Raw genomic sequence first — 17,717 nt, forward strand, 5'->3', positions numbered from 1 at the left:
GATATGTGACATTGTTAGAAATTCATATTTGACTTGAGGGTTTTTGCTGCTTATATGTTAGTATCTGATGGACAAGTGCTGTTTTATAAAAGATGTCATTGTCACTCTAAACTAAACATCCTTTTAATCTTTTTCACGTAGGTGCAGTGTTTGGCCTGGAAACCAAAATGTCCAGATATTTCTGCATGTGTTGATTAAAGCAGCAGAGAGTGAGAGACAGACAGGAGAGAAGACACTGGAGCTGTTTTCATCAGTGTGCACTTACAGCTCCTTTCCTTATGGAGATACTCACAGCTATTTTCCTCAGAGATCTAAACAGAGTGATTTCCTGCTGGATCTGTTCTCACATGTGAAGGACTATGAGACTAAAACAGGCAGGAGTTTTCTTCCAGCATTACAGCCAGTTTACCAGTCAGCTCCTGAAGAGTGGATCATAAACCTCTCAGAGAGAAAGAGCTCCCTCTTCCTAGAAGTGCTGAAACTCCAAACAGTGAAGAAACCAGTAGAGCTGACAGGCTGGTCAGATGAAGAGAGTGAAGTGAGGAGTTTCCTTCAGTGTCTGCCCTACATCTCCCAGCTGAGGTGAGTGTGAAGTCTTTCTGTAATGTCTGTCAAAGATCATCACTGTTGAAGTTATGCTGTGAAATATACAGTCATGTTCAAAAGTTTTTGCACCCCCGGTCAAAGTGGTCATGTTTTATTGTTTTTCTAAGTGAAAATAAGTTACACATCCTCTACAGAGAAAACACTTCTGCACATTTTTAATGCACAAATACTGTTTATTTGCCATATCTAAATATGTTCCCTGAGAATGTTCAGTAACTTATTTTTGCATATATGTGAATAAAAACTCCATGTTTCATGAATTGAATTAGAAATGTAACACAGTGGTAAATATGCCTCTGTCCCAACGTTCTTCTGTCTTTTAAAGGGAAAAAACTCTAATTTTGTTTACATTTATAAAATACTATTATGTTTGGCAGTGATAAAGTTAAATACAGGTTCAAAAGAAATAACAAATCACAGATTCATGTTTTAGTGCATTTTACAAAATGTCCCAGCTTTTCCCAGTAAAGGAGTTTGTAAATAAAATCTGTTTCAAGGATTTTCTCTCATTCTAATAGGACTATTTTGTTGTCTGCCAGCTCAGAATTGAAATGCATAGCCTTGCCAAGGTTGTTGTTCTAATAATTAATAGTGAAATCACCATCATTTATGTAAAATGTCATGTTTGTCTTGACTCTTCTTAAAATGGAGAATATAAAATGTGTGCAACTGGTGTATTTGTATTAGAAATCAGTGGTTTTATTTCTCTTCACGTAAATGAACAGTGTGGTGGATAACAACACTGTCCTGCACGCAGGAGAGCAGAGTTCAGTTCTAAACAGGAACACCACTGCTGTATTAATAGGATATAATCAATAATCTGATAAATAATTAAAAATGTAAAGGTTGTAAAGGTGAAGTGATCAGTTATTGGTGTCAGACTGTTTCATCTATTTAATATTTCATTTGTATCCCTAAAACCAGCCAAAACACAGACTATTATAGACTAATATTCTGTTACATTGTTATAGAACTTAATTTTATCTGTGGACACTTGTTTTTGTAGTAGTGACACAAAGCATCATTGATATGTGGCATTATTTATATTTGAGATGGGAGTATTTATCAGTTGTTTTCTATTTTTACTGTTTTTTCTTTTTTTAAATGTAAACTTTGTTTCAAAAGCTGTCTTTCACGTCCCACTCCATACAGTCTGTATATGGAAATTAAGCTGCAGAAACAGCTCATTAAAGTAACTGTTTTAATGATGTCACGAAACCAACACATTTATCCTCTTCATTCTGCCTTTATTCTGCCCCAACCCATTTACACTGACGTTATAAGGAGAGTTTGATTCCAGACTTCTTTTTGAATGAGGCACAAAACAGGGCAGCCAATCAGAATGTAGATCATTTACATATCTCACTCTAAAAGGAGGAGTAACACAAACAGCAGGCTTAATTCTAATGGATGAAGAGAGGTTTAAATGATGATACAAAAATGAATTACAGCTGTTTTTGGTACATAAAATCCCACAAATGTTCTAAATGAACATCAGTGAGAAAAATACAATACAATAAAAATGAGGATATGAGCTCTTTAATATCTGAGTGGTTTGGTATAAAAGGTGTTTCTAAAGTCGTGTTTTATGATTGATGTTTTCTACACTAAGTACCATTTACTCTTTTTCTTGTAGAATTTCTTATCGGTCTGACATGAGCAACGACATCCATATGTTTCTGCGTTTGTTGATTAAAGCAGCAGAGAGTGAGAGACAGACAGGAGAGAAGACACTGGAGCTGTTATCATCAGTGTGCACTTACAGCTCTTTTCCTTATGGAGATACTGACGACTCTGATCAGAGTGATTTTCTGCTGGATCTGTTCTCACATGTGAAGGACTATGAGACTAAAACAGGCAGGAGTTTTCTTCCAGCATTACAGCCAGTTTACCAGTCAGCTCCTGCAGAGTGGATCATAGACCTCTCAGAGAGAAAGAGCTCCCTCTTCCTAGAAGTGCTGAAACTCCAAACAGTGAAGAAACCAGTAGAGCTGACAGGCTGGTCAGATGAAGAGAGTGAAGTGAGGAGTTTCCTTCAGTGTCTGCCCTACATCTCCCAGCTGAGGTGAGTGTGAAGTCTTTCTGTAATGTCTGTTAAAGATCATCACTGTTGAAGTTATGCTGTGAAATATACAGTCATGTTCAAAAGTTTTTGCACCCCCGGTCAAAGTGGTCATGTTTTATTGTTTTTCTAAGTGAAAATAAGTTACACATCCTCTACAGAGAAAACACTTCTGCACATTTTTAATGCACAAATACTGTTTATTTGCCATATCTAAATATGTTCCCTGAGAATGTTCAGTAACTTATTTTTGCATATATGTGAATAAAAACTCCATGTTTCATGAATTGAATTAGAAATGTAACACAGTGGTAAATATGCCTCTGTCCCAACGTTCTTCTGTCTTTTAAAGGGAAAAAACTCTAATTTTGTTTACATTTATAAAATACTATTATGTTTGGCAGTGATAAAGTTAAATACAGGTTCAAAAGAAATAACAAATCACAGATTCATGTTTTAGTGCATTTTACAAAATGTCCCAGCTTTTCCCAGTAAAGGAGTTTGTAAATAAAATCTGTTTCAAGGATTTTCTCTCATTCTCATAGGACTATTTTGTTGTCTGCCAGCTCAGAATTGAAATGCATAGCCTTGCCGAGGTTGTTGTTCTAATAATTAATAGTGAAATCACCATCATTTATGTAAAATGTCATGTTTGTCTTGACTCTTCTTAAAATGGAGAATATAAAATGTGTGCAACTGGTGTATTTGTATTAGAAATCAGTGGTTTTATTTCTCTTCATGTAAATGAACAGTGTGGTGGATAACAACACTGTCCTGCACGCAGGAGAGCAGAGTTCAGTTCTAAACAGGAACACCACTGCTGTATTAATAGGATATAATCAATAATCTGATCAATAATTAAAAATGTAAAGGTTGTAAAGGTGAAGTGATCAGTTATTGGTGTCAGACTGTTTCATCTATTTAATATTTCATTTGTATCCCTAAAACCAGCCAAAACACAGACTATTATAGACTAATATTCTGTTACGTTGTTATAGAACTTAATTTTATCTGTGGACACTTGTTTTTGTAGTAGTGACACAAAGCATCATCGATATGTGACATTATTTATATTTGAGATGAGAGTATTTATCAGTTGTTTTCTTTTCATTTTTTCTGTTTTTTCTTTATTTTAATGTAAACTCATAGTTTCAAGTGGGTCTTTTACGTCCCACTCCATACAGTCTGTATATGGAAGTTAAGCTGCAGAAACAGCTCATTAAAGTAACTGTTTTAATGATGTCACGAAACCAACACATTTATCCTCTTCATTCTGCCTTTATTCTGCCCCAACCCATTTACACTGACGTTATAAGGAGAGTTTGATTCCAGACTTCTTTGTGAATGAGGCACAAAACAGGGCAGCCAATCAGAATGTAGATCATTTACATATCTCACTCTAAAAGGAGGAGTAACACAAACAGCAGGCTTAATTCTAATGGATGAAGACAGGGGTTAAAATGATGATCTATTATGTGCTAACACCTGCTACTCTCTCCTGGTTTGCAGCACCGTTTAACATTTAAAAATTGGTGTCAGATTAAAGCTTTGACGGTCGTTGAATGGTGGGTTTAAAATCGTGCACTGCTTTCATTTATTTGGTGTCCGTGTGAGCAAACTGAACTTATTTGATTGTTTTCGGGTTTGAAATAGCGCAGCAGGATGCTGTGACACAATATCATAAACGTACAACCAATCAGTGAATAGCTGCATAGTTACATCTTCCCACCAAATGGTTCTGTGGCTCCGAGTACGTTTAGCTAGCCATGCCGAAAAAATGGGCTGAGCCTGGCTTTTCAAGCGTTCCATGCTGAACCGTATCCGTTTGTAAACACCACTGGAAAGGTTACCCTCCATGTTCAGAACCCTTTTGACCCTGCAGTGGAAAAGAGGCCAGGCAAACTCGTGATTCACTCTGCACTGTGGAACGTGACAAATTGCTCTGTTACGATTGCATTATTTGTTTGTGTTTGCTGTTTTTATTTACCCGTCCCTGTGGCTGGTAGGTTGAGTAAATTCACTGCCACTACACAAAATCACCCGTATTTGGTCAGTGGCGGGTGCTAATTTCCAAACCTGTCAGAAACACTGTTGTGTGTGATAATGTTAGTGACTCCTGAACATACAGAGGAGTGGCAGAGGTAGCATGTGTTTATAAAAGAAATGAAGTGCAGTGGATGGACTAAGAGGACTGAGTCAGTCTTCCCCGTCCACACAGAGGATGTGGAAGAAGGCTGCTGTAGTTGCTGTAGTGAGTTGAAAAGGAAGAGGACACTACTCAAATAGATAGAAAACAATTGATTTAAGGAACATAAAGGAAAAATAATGCATAGACAGAAATGGATTTTAATCCGGATTTTTTAAAAAGTCAGTGATGGGACGTTTGTAACCTTTAATTTAACCAGGCAGGCTACTAAGAACATTTCTTTACAATGGCGGCCTGGGTGTCCTCTGACTCAGTGACTAACCATGAAACCATAAGAAGCTGAGCTACTGAGATTCTTCTGAATGTTAGTGTTACAGCAGTAGAAGAGTGATACAGCTACAGGAGAGACTTCACTGCTGCTGGTTTCTGTCTAGTCTTTCTGAATCATTTTCTGTCTGTTCCTGACCCTTTATTAATCCAGTACTTTTAAAGGTCTCTTTTTGAACAGCTAATAGATATGAATGACTGAAAATGTGCACATGTTTACACATATTGGAGCATGTAAAATTCAGTCAGATCTTTCACGATAAAATCCAAGACTCAATCTCATGTCCAAGTGAAGTCCTGAGTCAGTACTAAGTCAGTTACATGACATGAAAATCGTGAAGAATTTTTAGGAGTGTGAAACATTTTACTGACTGATATCTTTTTTTGAAATGAAAGAGAAAATGTATCATTCTGATATTGCAGTTACAGAGGATAATAAGTATCAATGATTTAGTGTCTGACTTTTAGGTTTCACACACACTGACACTCATGTAGTCACTAGTGATTTGATTTCTCAGCTTTAGAACTCGCTTAAATGGACAGTGTAGTGGATAACAGGAACACTGCTGCTGTATTAATGGATAATCAACAATCTGATAAATAATTTACATAAAAAGGTTTACAGTGATGATCATGTCTGATTGATCTTTGCTACAGCTGTATAAAATTAATCAGTATCTCTCAGAGAGAAAGAGCTCCCTCTTCCTAGAAGTGCTGAAACTCCAAACAGAGAAGAAACCAGTAGAGCTGACAGGCTGGTCAGATGAAGAGAGTGGAGTGAGGAGTTTCCTTCAGTGTCTGCCCTACATCTCCCAGCTGAGGTGAGTGTTCATGTTTATTGTGTATCACAATGTGAGACTGTGTGTTTGGTTGGTGTGTTTATATTTTCAGTAAAGCAGTGAATTTGCCACTGATGTGTTCTAAACAAAAGGAAACAAAATGTCAAACAACTAAGTGTTTATTTAAAACAGATTCTTATCATTTGAGAAATTTGTTTGCAGACTTCTGCAGGTTTTCCTCCCAAATGTGCACTTTATAGTTCATGATCCATAAATGAAGACAAGCTCACTGACACCTCTGTAAAAACAGCAGTCCTAGACTTTAAGGTTTCCAGCTCAATTTCTGAATTTATTTTTTCATTACATTTCTGTTTTCACTGTTTCAGAGGGGCTGAGCTGTGTGTCCAGTCTCTGTGTAAAGTGATGGGTTCCAGACAGGAGGCAGAGCAGGTGGCTCTTCTGCTCCAGGCTCTGGACTTCACCGTCTCTCTGGGTGGAAAGTTATCCACCTCCAGCTGCAGGTCTGTGGGCAGAGTGCTGGGCCTCTCATCCTCCAGCCTCAACCTCACTCTAAACCCACAATCCATCTCTCTGAGAGGATCCAGACTTCTCTTCAGACACATCTCACACCTACACACTCTCAGGTATGAACAGAAGACTGAACTCTTTTTGATTCATGGAAAACTGTATCTGGACTTCAGGCTTCATTTCAAATTCTGGTGCCATAGTTTATAAATAACTCCCACATACACTTGAGTATGTCTTCTAAGTTATAGTAGGCTGCTTTATTAAACGTGTGGTCAGAATAAGGGTAGTTAATGTTTATCTTGTGATTTAAAGTGGACTGAAACACTGCGGACTCATGTTTTGACATGCATTTTTTCTTAGTAGACATTTTTGAGTAATGGTTCATGGTTTTCTGTTTATTATGGCATCATTGTCTCATCTGTTTAAGATGAAATCCAGATGTTAATTGTCTAGTGTTTTGTTTTGTGTTATTCTACACTGTGCTGTTTCAGGCTGGATGGTGCTATGATGGTGAAAATGGTACGAGCGCTGAGAGCAGTGAGAGCTCCTGCTCCAGTGACCGTAGAGGAGCTTTCACTCATGCTGAACAGAACACAGCGGTCAGAGGGGGAGCTGTCCAGGGTCCTGAGCAGCTTGGCTTCTCTCCTGAGACTCTGGAATGTCCAGTGTGTGAACCTGACTGAACACACAATGGAGGTTCAGTCTCTCACTGTAATACTGTGTCACCAGGGCTCTCTGACCATCAGGTCTGTGTGGACATCTAGTGAAGCATTTGTTTTTTAAATTAATATTTTAATAATGTTAATAAATGTATTAAAGTTCATTAAACGGTTAAATACTGTGTGTGTGTGTGTGTATGTGTGTGTTTGTGTGTGTGTGTGTGTGTGTGTGTGTGTGTGTGTGTGTGTGTGTGTGTGTGTGTAGGCTGTCTAAAGAGACTCTCCAGCAGCTGGTTGTTGTGGTGTATGAGACTCAGGAGGAGGAGTTAACTCACTGTTTTCTGCAGAAAGTGGGTGGAGATCTGACTTCCTGCTCTCTGAACTGGGAAATGATTCACTATTTCCTGCAGTTTCACACTGTCAGTGTGGACTTTAGGAAGAGCAACATTGAACAGCAGAACATCAGAGAACTTCTGTCTGTACTGGACAGAGTTCAGCTCAGACGGTGAGAGAAAACCCAGCAACATGTAGAGCGACACAGAATTTATTAAGATTAATCACATATAGAATTGGACTCTGGTAGTTATATACTTACATAAATGCAGATTACAAGTCTCAGTCGTTTTCATATTTGGACTGTTTCAGCGTCTGAAGGGGACTCAGAGTCATGGTTTGAGTCATGGTTTTCTGTGCATATGTAAAGATGCCAAGTGAACTCAGACCCCTCCAATCAGCCCCAAAACAGAACCCAGACTCAGATCACTTCCTGAGTGTACATTGTGAAAACAAGACGGTCCACTTATGTTTTGCTTAATGATTAAAAGTCTTTTCTGTTTGCTGATTTTGCTGATATATTTTTTGCTTTTTTGCTTCCTATATTTTTAATTTGCTCTCTGAACTGGGAAATAATTCGAAGGATATAATGATAGCGTCCCCTGGCTAAACATAGTAAAAAAAGAGTAAAATACCTCTGATTACTCCCAGCTATGAGTTACTGCTGCCACAAGATGGTAATGGTCATGTTTAACCACTGCAAAGGGAAGAACTTGTCATGGTTGGCCGTTCTGTTCTGGGGGTTACAAATGCGTGTTCTGCCATGTTGGGGGTGATTCATGCTGAGTGGCTACATGTTTAAAAGACCTGTCACTCCAAATCAGTTGACCTTTAGAGAGTGCAGGTGAGAGTGCCTCTTCTAAGACCCTCCCCCCATGGAAATGTAAAGAGTCAAAAACAAGAGAAATTCTAGAAAAAAAATGTATATCAAATTAAAACAAAATCAGCAAAGACAGGCAAATGGTAAATACATTTATATAGAAATGAGTATTAATCTTTTGATTTGATTTAACTCTCATTATTTGTATTTGCAACATGTTGGGCATTTTGATTCTTAACATTTTGATTGTGTGTAACATTATTTTATTTGAAACTTTTGGCACAAAATTAACTCCATAATCTCCATCATCTGTTATCACTCCTTATACTGGCTGCAATTAATGTTTTAATTGCATTGTCAAATGGTTTAAATACCCATGTCTAGGATTTTTATACATGTTTGTGTGCTTTCTTCACAGCCTGAGCTCCAGCTTTGTACTGTCCATCATCAGAGAGATCTATGAATCTGGCTCTGCCCACTGTGTGTCCAGCCTGTTGAGTTCAGCAGAGAACCTCATCAACCTGAACAGCAGAGAGCTGGACTCTGTCCACTGTGCTGCCCTTCGCTTCACACTGCAGCACTGCACTGCAGTCTCTCTCAGCCTGCTGTGGACCTCCATACCAGAGGAGGAGCTAGAAAGCATTGTGCCTCTACTCAACCATGTCTCCAATCTCAGGTGCCTCATTACAGGATGAGTCAGTTTAGTAGTGATGGCAGAAACAACTTTCCTGAATCAGTGAAGCTTTTCTTTAAACTGCATCAGAAAAGTGTTCATTACTTGAAGTGTTTAAAAACAGTGCACATTACTGACACCTGGTGGTTAAAAGCATGAACAGCAGCTATGAATGTACTCAGTCCTGGGGGATGTTTGAAGGTAAAAGTTTTTCTTCTACCAAATAAAAAGCATGTAATTTGTTCCTAAAGTAATAAAAGTAATTAGTAACTTGAACATGATGCTGGGTGTGTTACATGATAGATAATTGTCATATACATAATCACCTTTAGAGGCTCAAGATACTTTACAGCTGGTGTACAGCAAATTTCCTGACAAACTCATGCATAACCCTATTCATCTATAACTTTGCGCTGGTCTTCCACATATTCTTTCATAGTCAAGGTGTGCACTTCTATATGAAATCTAAAATAAGACATAAATGTTTGGTATGCATAGGCTTGCTTCCAAAGCAGTCATGTGCTTGTGTGCGGAACGAAGACGTCATTGATCATGTGTGTTTTTAGAAAATAAACCAAGCACTGATACAGAGCTTCAGTGTAAAGTGAGTTGGTTTTTGGACACACGTTCTAGAGCTTTACTACAGTTCAGCCTTTAAGAGGAACACGGTTTCTGAAAAAAAGTGAAAGCATTTTAAACTTTTCAAAAATCTCAACCCTCTGAAAACATGCCTTTGTTGCTTTTTTGACTGTTTGTCTTGAGTGTCAAAATACAGTAAAGCACATTTGTGTTGTTGTGTATGTTCTCAGTGTTGACAGGCTGTTGTTGCTGAAGCTGCTCCACTGCTGCAGTGTTTCTGAGGGGGAAACAGCAGCAGTTCTGCTCTCTGCTCTGCAGCACAGACTGGACTTCTCCTGCAGCTCCACTCTGGACCTTACAGCACCCACAAACACACTGACTCTGAGCACTGAGGACTGCAGAGTCGTCTCCATGGCCATCCAGGGAGCTCAGACGAACACAGAGCTCATTCTGCAGGACTGTGAGATGGAGGAGGCTGGAGTGGAGCAGCTCTTCACCATTTTACACTCAGTCAGACTAAAGTAAGGACTAGAAGACCAAGACCAAACTATAGGCTTTTATACAATGCTTTTTATCTAGAAACCAAACCACACATTTATGACAGCATTTGTCTTGATCTCTCTCTCTCTCTCTCTCTCTCTCTCTCAGCTGCAGTAAAGCTCTGCTGCTTCAGTTTCTGTCTCTTGTCCGTGTGGGGACTGAGCTGGACTGTGTGAGGCATGCTGTGGCTCTCTCTCAGGCTCTGGGTGAGGAAGTGGACCTCAGTCAGACAAAGCTGGACTTACAGTCCTGTAGGTCACTGGCGCTGGTTCTGGAACATTCTGAAGGACTTTCAGAACTGGACCTCAGCCACTGCCAGCTCACTGACCATTGCCTGGAACTGCTGCTTCCACACCTGCACAAAACCCACATCCTGGAGTGAGTTATTAGGAGCAATGAGAGCACCGTTATATGTGACATGTTGTAGCTATATAAGATATTTAGGCCATAATACAAATATCTGGTTCTAATTATTGTTTATTTTTTTTCCAGTTTACACAATAATGACATCACTGACTGGGGAGCCATGAACATTCTCTCTTTAAACAGCAATGTGAAGACTATAAGGTGGGTCTGTGTGTGTGAGAGCCTGAAAAGTTCAAAACGTTGTATGTTGGATACAAATCCAATTCCAGTTCTGTTGTGTCAGCTAACAGACACCTGCGCTGGCTAGCATCGCATCGCATTGAGTAATAGGGGGAGAGGAGGGGGCCATACTATCCACCCACAGAAAGAGCAAGGCCAATTGTGCTCTCTTGGACTCCCAGCCACGGATGGCTGCAGCATCACCAGGGATCACGACCAAAGTCACGATCTCGGGGTGATGGGGTCAATGCTCTTCTTACTGAGCTCCCTAAGAAAATAATACAGCTGCATACAACTCATATAAAATGCAGCAACATAAATCCTAACAAAAACAAAAACCAGAGATCACATCACTCCTGTTTTAAAGAACTGCACTGACTGCCTGTATCTTTCAGGATAGATTTTAAAGTTCTGCTACTAGTTTTAAGGCTCTAAATGACCTTAAAGCACCGCTTACATCACACAGTGTCTGTCTGTTTATGTTCCAGCATGTGATGTTAGATCTGCAGATACTGAACTTCTGCAAATAAATAAAATTCAGAAAGCATGGAGATTCATCTTTCAGTTATTACGCTTCTAAACTTATAAACTCAATTAACTTAGCATTTAATTAAAACTCTACATCTCTTGGTATTTATCTTTTTAATTTGATCTGTGTCTTTTTCTTATTTAATTTTGAAATAGTAAGCTTCATCACCTGCCTGTAAAGCATGTTGAGCTGCTGTCAGCATAAAAAGTGCTATATAAATAAATATTTTAAGTTTTGAAATGATAGATAAATATTATTATTTTCATTACATTATCATATTCAGTATGTCTGGGACAGAGAAACAAACACAGTAACATTATTGTGTTTATTGAACACTTACTGCAAATACTAACTTTGCTCTTTAAATAACTTTTCTTTCTTGTATGTACTGTGTGTGTGTGTGTGTATGTGTGTGTGTGTGTATGTGTGTGTGTGTGTGTGTGTGTGTGTGTGTGTGTATATGTGTGTGTGTGTGTGTGTGTGTGTGTGTGTAGGCTGTCTAAAGAGACTCTCCAGCAGCTGGTTGTTGTGGTGTATGAGACTCAGGAGGAGGAGTTTACTCACTGTTTTCTGCAGAAAGTGGGTGGAGATCTGACTTCCTGCTCTCTGAACTGGGAAATGATTCACTATTTCCTGCAGTTTCACACTGTCAGTGTGGACTTTAGGAAGAGCAACATTGAACAGCAGAACATCAGAGAACTTCTGTCTGTACTGGACAGAGTTCAGCTCAGACGGTGAGAGAAAACCCAGCAACATGTAGAGCGACACAGAATTTATTAAGATTAATCACATATAGAATTGGACTCTGGTAGTTATGTACTTACATAAATGCAGATTACAAGTCTCAGTCGTTTTCATATTTGGACTGTTTCAGCGTCTGAAGGGGACTCAGAGTCATGGTTTGAGTCATGGTTTTCTGTGCATATGTAAAGATGCCACAAGATAGCTGGTAATGGTCATGTTTAACCACTACAAAGGGAAGAACTTGTCATGGTTGGCCGTTCTGTTCTGGGGGTTACAAATGCGTGTTCTGCCATGTTGGGGGTGATTCATGCTGAGTGGCTACATGTTTAAAAGACCTGTCACTCCAAATCAGTTGACCTTTAGAGAGTGCAGGTGAGAGTGCCTCTTCTAAGACCCTCCCCCCATGGAAATGTAAAGAGTCAAAAACAAGAGAAATTCTAGAAAAAAAATGTATATCAAATTAAAACAAAATCAGCAAAGACAGGCAAATGGTAAATACATTTATATAGAAATGAGTATTAATCTTTTGATTTGATTTAACTCTCATTATTTGTATTTGCAACATGTTGGGCATTTTGATTCTTAACATTTTGATTGTGTGTAACATTATTTTATTTGAAACTTTTGGCACAAAATTAACTCCATAATCTCCATCATCTGTTATCACTCCTTATACTGGCTGCAATTAATGTTTTAATTGCATTGTCAAATGGTTTAAATACCCATGTCTAGGATTTTTATACATGTTTGTGTGCTTTCTTCACAGCCTGAGCTCCAGCTTTGTACTGTCCATCATCAGAGAGATCTATGAATCTGGCTCTGCCCACTGTGTGTCCAGCCTGTTGAGTTCAGCAGAGAACCTCATCAACCTGAACAGCAGAGAGCTGGACTCTGTCCACTGTGCTGCCCTTCGCTTCACACTGCAGCACTGCACTGCAGTCTCTCTCAGCCTGCTGTGGACCTCCATACCAGAGGAGGAGCTAGAAAGCATTGTGCCTCTACTCAACCATGTCTCCAATCTCAGGTGCCTCATTACAGGATGAGTCAGTTTAGTAGTGATGGCAGAAACAACTTTCCTGAATCAGTGAAGCTTTTCTTTAAACTGCATCAGAAAAGTGTTCATTACTTGAAGTGTTTAAAAACAGTGCACATTACTGACACCTGGTGGTTAAAAGCATGAACAGCAGCTATGAATGTACTCAGTCCTGGGGGATGTTTGAAGGTAAAAGTTTTTCTTCTACCAAATAAAAAGCATGTAATTTGTTCCTAAAGTAATAAAAGTAATTAGTAACTTGAACATGATGCTGGGTGTGTTACATGATAGATAATTGCCATATACATAATCACCTTTAGAGGCTCAAGATACTTTACAGCTGGTGTACAGCAAATTTCCTGACAAACTCATGCATAACCCTATTCATCTATAACTTTGCGCTGGTCTTCCACATATTCTTTCATAGTCAAGGTGTGCACTTCTATATGAAATCTAAAATAAGACATAAATGTTTGGTATGCATAGGCTTGCTTCCAAAGCAGTCATGTGCTTGTGTGCGGAACGAAGACGTCATTGATCATGTGTGTTTTTAGAAAATAAACCAAGCACTGATACAGAGCTTCAGTGTAAAGTGAGTTGGTTTTTGGACACATGTTCTAGAGCTTTACTACAGTTCAGCCTTTAAGAGGAACACGGTTTCTGAAAAAAAGTGAAAGCATTTTAAACTTTTCAAAAATCTCAACCCTCTGAAAACATGCCTTTGTTGCTTTTTTGACTGTTTGTCTTGAGTGTCAAAATACAGTAAAGCACATTTGTGTTGTTGTGTATGTTCTCAGTGTTGACAGGCTGTTGTTGCTGAAGCTGCTCCACTGCTGCAGTGTTTCTGAGGGGGAAACAGCAGCAGTTCTGCTCTCTGCTCTGCAGCACAGACTGGACTTCTCCTGCAGCTCCACTCTGGACCTTACAGCACCCACAAACACACTGACTCTGAGCACTGAGGACTGCAGAGTCGTCTCCATGACCATCCAGGGAGCTCAGACGAACACAGAGCTCATTCTGCAGGACTGTGAGATGGAGGAGGCTGGAGTGGAGCAGCTCTTCACCATTTTACACTCAGTCAGACTAAAGTAAGGACTAGAAGACCAAGACCAAACTATAGGCTTTTATACAATGCTTTTAATCTAGAAACCAAACCACACGTTTATGACAGCATTTGTCTTGATCTCTCTCTCTCTCTCTCTCTCTCTCTCAGCTGCAGTAAAGCTCTGCTGCTTCAGTTTCTGTCTCTTGTCTGTGTGGGGACTGAGCTGGACTGTGTGAGGCGTGCTGTGGCTCTCTCTCAGGCTCTGGGTGAGGAAGTGGACCTCAGTCAGACAAAGCTGGACTTACAGTCCTGTAGGTCACTGGCGCTGGTTCTGGAACATTCTGAAGGACTTTCAGAACTGGACCTCAGCCACTGCCAGCTCACTGACCATTGCCTGGAACTGCTGCTTCCACACCTGCACAAAACCCACATCCTGGAGTGAGTTATTAGGAGCAATGAGAGCACCGTTAAATGTGACATGTTGTAGCTATATAAGATATTTAGGCCATAATACAAATATCTGGTTCTAATTATTGTTTATTTTTTTTCCAGTTTACACAATAATGACATCACTGACTGGGGAGCCATGAACATTCTCTCTTTAAACAGCAATGTGAAGACTATAAGGTGGGTCTGTGTGTGTGAGAGCCTGAAAAGTTCAAAACGTTGTATGTTGGATACAAATCCAATTCCAGTTCTGTTGTGTCAGCTAACAGACACCTGCGCTGGCTAGCATCGCATCGCATTGAGTAATAGGGGGAGAGGAGGGGGCCATACTATCCACCCACAGAAAGAGCAAGGCCAATTGTGCTCTCTTGGACTCCCAGCCACGGATGGCTGCAGCATCACCAGGGATCACGACCAAAGTCACGATCTCGGGGTGATGGGGTCAATGCTCTTCTTACTGAGCTCCCTAAGAAAATAATACAGCTGCATACAACTCATATAAAATGCAGCAACATAAATCCTAACAAAAACAAAAACCAGAGATCACATCACTCCTGTTTTAAAGAACTGCACTGACTGCCTGTATCTTTCAGGATAGATTTTAAAGTTCTGCTACTAGTTTTAAGGCTCTAAATGACCTTAAAGCACCGCTTACATCACACAGTGTCTGTCTGTTTATGTTCCAGCATGTGATGTTAGATCTGCAGATACTGAACTTCTGCAAATAAATAAAATTCAGAAAGCATGGAGATTCATCTTTCAGTTATTACGCTTCTAAACTTATAAACTCAATTAACTTAGCATTTAATTAAAACTCTACATCTCTTGGTATTTATCTTTTTAATTTGATCTGTGTCTTTTTCTTATTTAATTTTGAAATAGTAAGCTTCATCACCTGCCTGTAAAGCATGTTGAGCTGCTGTCAGCATAAAAAGTGCTATATAAATAAATATTTTAAGTTTTGAAATGATAGATAAATATTATTATTTTCATTACATTATCATATTCAGTATGTCTGGGACAGAGAAACAAACACAGTAACATTATTGTGTTTATTGAACACTTACTGCAAATACTAACTTTGCTCTTTAAATAACTTTTCTTTCTTGTATGTTTGCTGTAATCAGTGGGGGTTACACTGTAGTTATTCAGGCCACTGAAGAGGTAAAAATGAAACTCTTTTCCTCAAATACTGTCTACTTACATTTCTGTGTAATGATGAGTGTGTTTTGTCTCCACAGGCTCTTCAACAACAGAATTACACAGAAGAAGCTCTTTATGTCAGACCGACGCTTTGAGATCTGGTGAAGCTGATGGTCATAATGAGAGACTCTTTATTAATCTGCTGTTTGTTCACTCAGGTCCAGATTCTGACTCCGGGTTCTTAATGCACATCTTATTAATTTACTGCTAAATATCTTTACTTTTTCCTGACTTCTGGTGGTGTTCAGAACTCAGTTCATTCAAAATGTTTCAGTCTAGACTGAAACCTCTTAAATAGTTTTTCTCTTCAGGTAAAGAAGCACTTCTGCAAACAGCAGGTTTACAGCCTAGGCTTAAAGACTGAGATCGTGTCCTGAGTTCCAAACACTGAGAGGAAGGCTTTTCCATGGCTCAGGGGCTTTGTATGAACAGATCTTCTCCCCTCCAGTAATATCTTTATACCAGGTACTGAATTATGCGGCTTGTGATCAAAGCAGCCGTGGTGGATCATAATTTTCTGTGAATTCACTCATATTGTGGGATTAGTGACAGTGTGTGAAAAATAGGAGAACAGAGTCTTGTAGGACACCATGTGTCTTATGTACAGGACATTCACTGTTTATATTCAGCAGTCAGTCAGGATCTGAATGGATGACTTAACTACACTGTCTACCCTGTCAGATGCTGCACAGAGATCAAGTAGCACAAAGATAGAGATGGAGGACAGCAACAAATCATCTACTGTCTTCAGGAATGCTTTCCATGTACCTTAATCGTTTCCATAGGCCTAAATCCTAAATGAATATTTAATTTACGGATTCTAATGCAACTCAAACTAAGGTGCTGAGCTGCGGATTTCTCTTGAATAACTCATGTTAAAGGTTTGATTATTCCTGATGGCATATATTTTATAAGAACTGAATCAAGTATGCAGGTACGTGATTTTAAAGATAAGTTCAGCAAAGTTAAATCAGTCTGCTTCAGTCACTTCAATATGAATGAAGTGGGTTGTGTTCAAATGGTGTGGTAGGTAGCAGATTAGATGATTTTAAAATCAGAATTTTCTGTCTAATGTCTATCCAGATTATAACAGACATGCTGACCTGTTCTAATAATATGTATGTAATAATTTTGGCTGCACAGATTTTGATGCTTTGTTGGAAATTTTTTTTTTTTCGAAATTAGTTTGATTGTTCATTTCTGTTTTTATGTATGTCACATATATATTTTGATGACCGTTCTTATTGTTGTAGGCACTGATGGTACGCCAAGGAACTGTCATTTATGCTTTGTCTTTCATTGTTTTTTTTACAGTATGATTTACATTATGCAGCTGCAGTGACAGCTTTGCTGGAGTAATTTGGGATTAAATGTTCAGTGTTACAGGGCGGCACGGTGGCGCAGTGGGTAGTGCTGTCGCCTCACAGCAAGAATGGCCCGGCCGGGCAACCAGGGTCATTTCTGTGTGGAGTTTGTATGTTCTCCCCGTGTCTGCGTGGGTTTCCTCCGGGTACTCCGGTTTCCTCCCACAGTCCAAAGACATGCAGTCAGGCTGGTTGGACATGCTGAATTGCCCCTAGGTGTGAGTGTGTGTGAATGTGTATGTCTGTCTGTCTGCCCTGCCATGGACTGGCGACCTGTCCAGGGTGTATCCTGCCTTCCGCCCAATGACAGCTGGGATAGGCTCCAGCACCCCACCGCGACCCAGAAGGATTAGTGGTTTAGATGATGTATGTATGTTCAGTGTTACAGTATTGAAACTGGCCAAAATGTGGGATCAAACCCATGAACTCTTGCACTATAGACAGTGTTCTGACCACTGAGTATCCACCAGTCTACTCTCTGCCTCAGTCTCAGTGGAAAGATTCTCCCTCATCCCGTACATCAGATTTATTCCTCATTCTGTTCTTCAGTTAAAGACAGTGTGTTTTTTCTAATTTAAGTTCCTGTGATTTTATCTTGAGAATATTTCAGACATTTAATAGAACTTGTGCCTTTTTTATTTGACTGAGTGATGAAGTAGGAACTGTGCATTGACCTTCATGTATTCATTGTCAGATGTTTAGTAGCTGATTAGAA

General features: G+C 39.4%; 1 protein-coding gene across 1 annotated transcript in view; it reads left to right on the forward strand.

Annotated features, from left to right (window-relative positions):
• Positions 1-17,115, forward strand: part of LOC118817061 — a 44,100-nt gene extending 26,985 nt beyond the window's left edge. The window contains exons 5-18 of the mRNA XM_036583731.1: positions 5,853-5,962; positions 6,307-6,564; positions 6,940-7,194; positions 7,373-7,612; positions 8,679-8,936; positions 9,743-10,033; positions 10,161-10,430; positions 10,545-10,619; positions 11,661-11,900; positions 12,677-12,934; positions 13,741-14,031; positions 14,157-14,426; positions 14,541-14,615; positions 15,677-17,115. Coding sequence (XP_036439624.1) covers positions 5,853-5,962; positions 6,307-6,564; positions 6,940-7,194; positions 7,373-7,612; positions 8,679-8,936; positions 9,743-10,033; positions 10,161-10,430; positions 10,545-10,619; positions 11,661-11,900; positions 12,677-12,934; positions 13,741-14,031; positions 14,157-14,426; positions 14,541-14,615; positions 15,677-15,743 — 2,958 coding nt within the window. The 3' untranslated portion in view covers positions 15,744-17,115. The remainder of the gene's footprint in view (positions 1-5,852; positions 5,963-6,306; positions 6,565-6,939; positions 7,195-7,372; positions 7,613-8,678; positions 8,937-9,742; positions 10,034-10,160; positions 10,431-10,544; positions 10,620-11,660; positions 11,901-12,676; positions 12,935-13,740; positions 14,032-14,156; positions 14,427-14,540; positions 14,616-15,676) is intronic.
• The last annotated feature ends 602 nt before the right edge of the window (positions 17,116-17,717 follow it).

This window comes from Colossoma macropomum, unplaced genomic scaffold (genome assembly GCF_904425465.1).
Source record: "Colossoma macropomum unplaced genomic scaffold, Colossoma_macropomum, whole genome shotgun sequence".
Classification (NCBI taxonomy): Eukaryota; Metazoa; Chordata; class Actinopteri; order Characiformes; family Serrasalmidae; genus Colossoma; species Colossoma macropomum.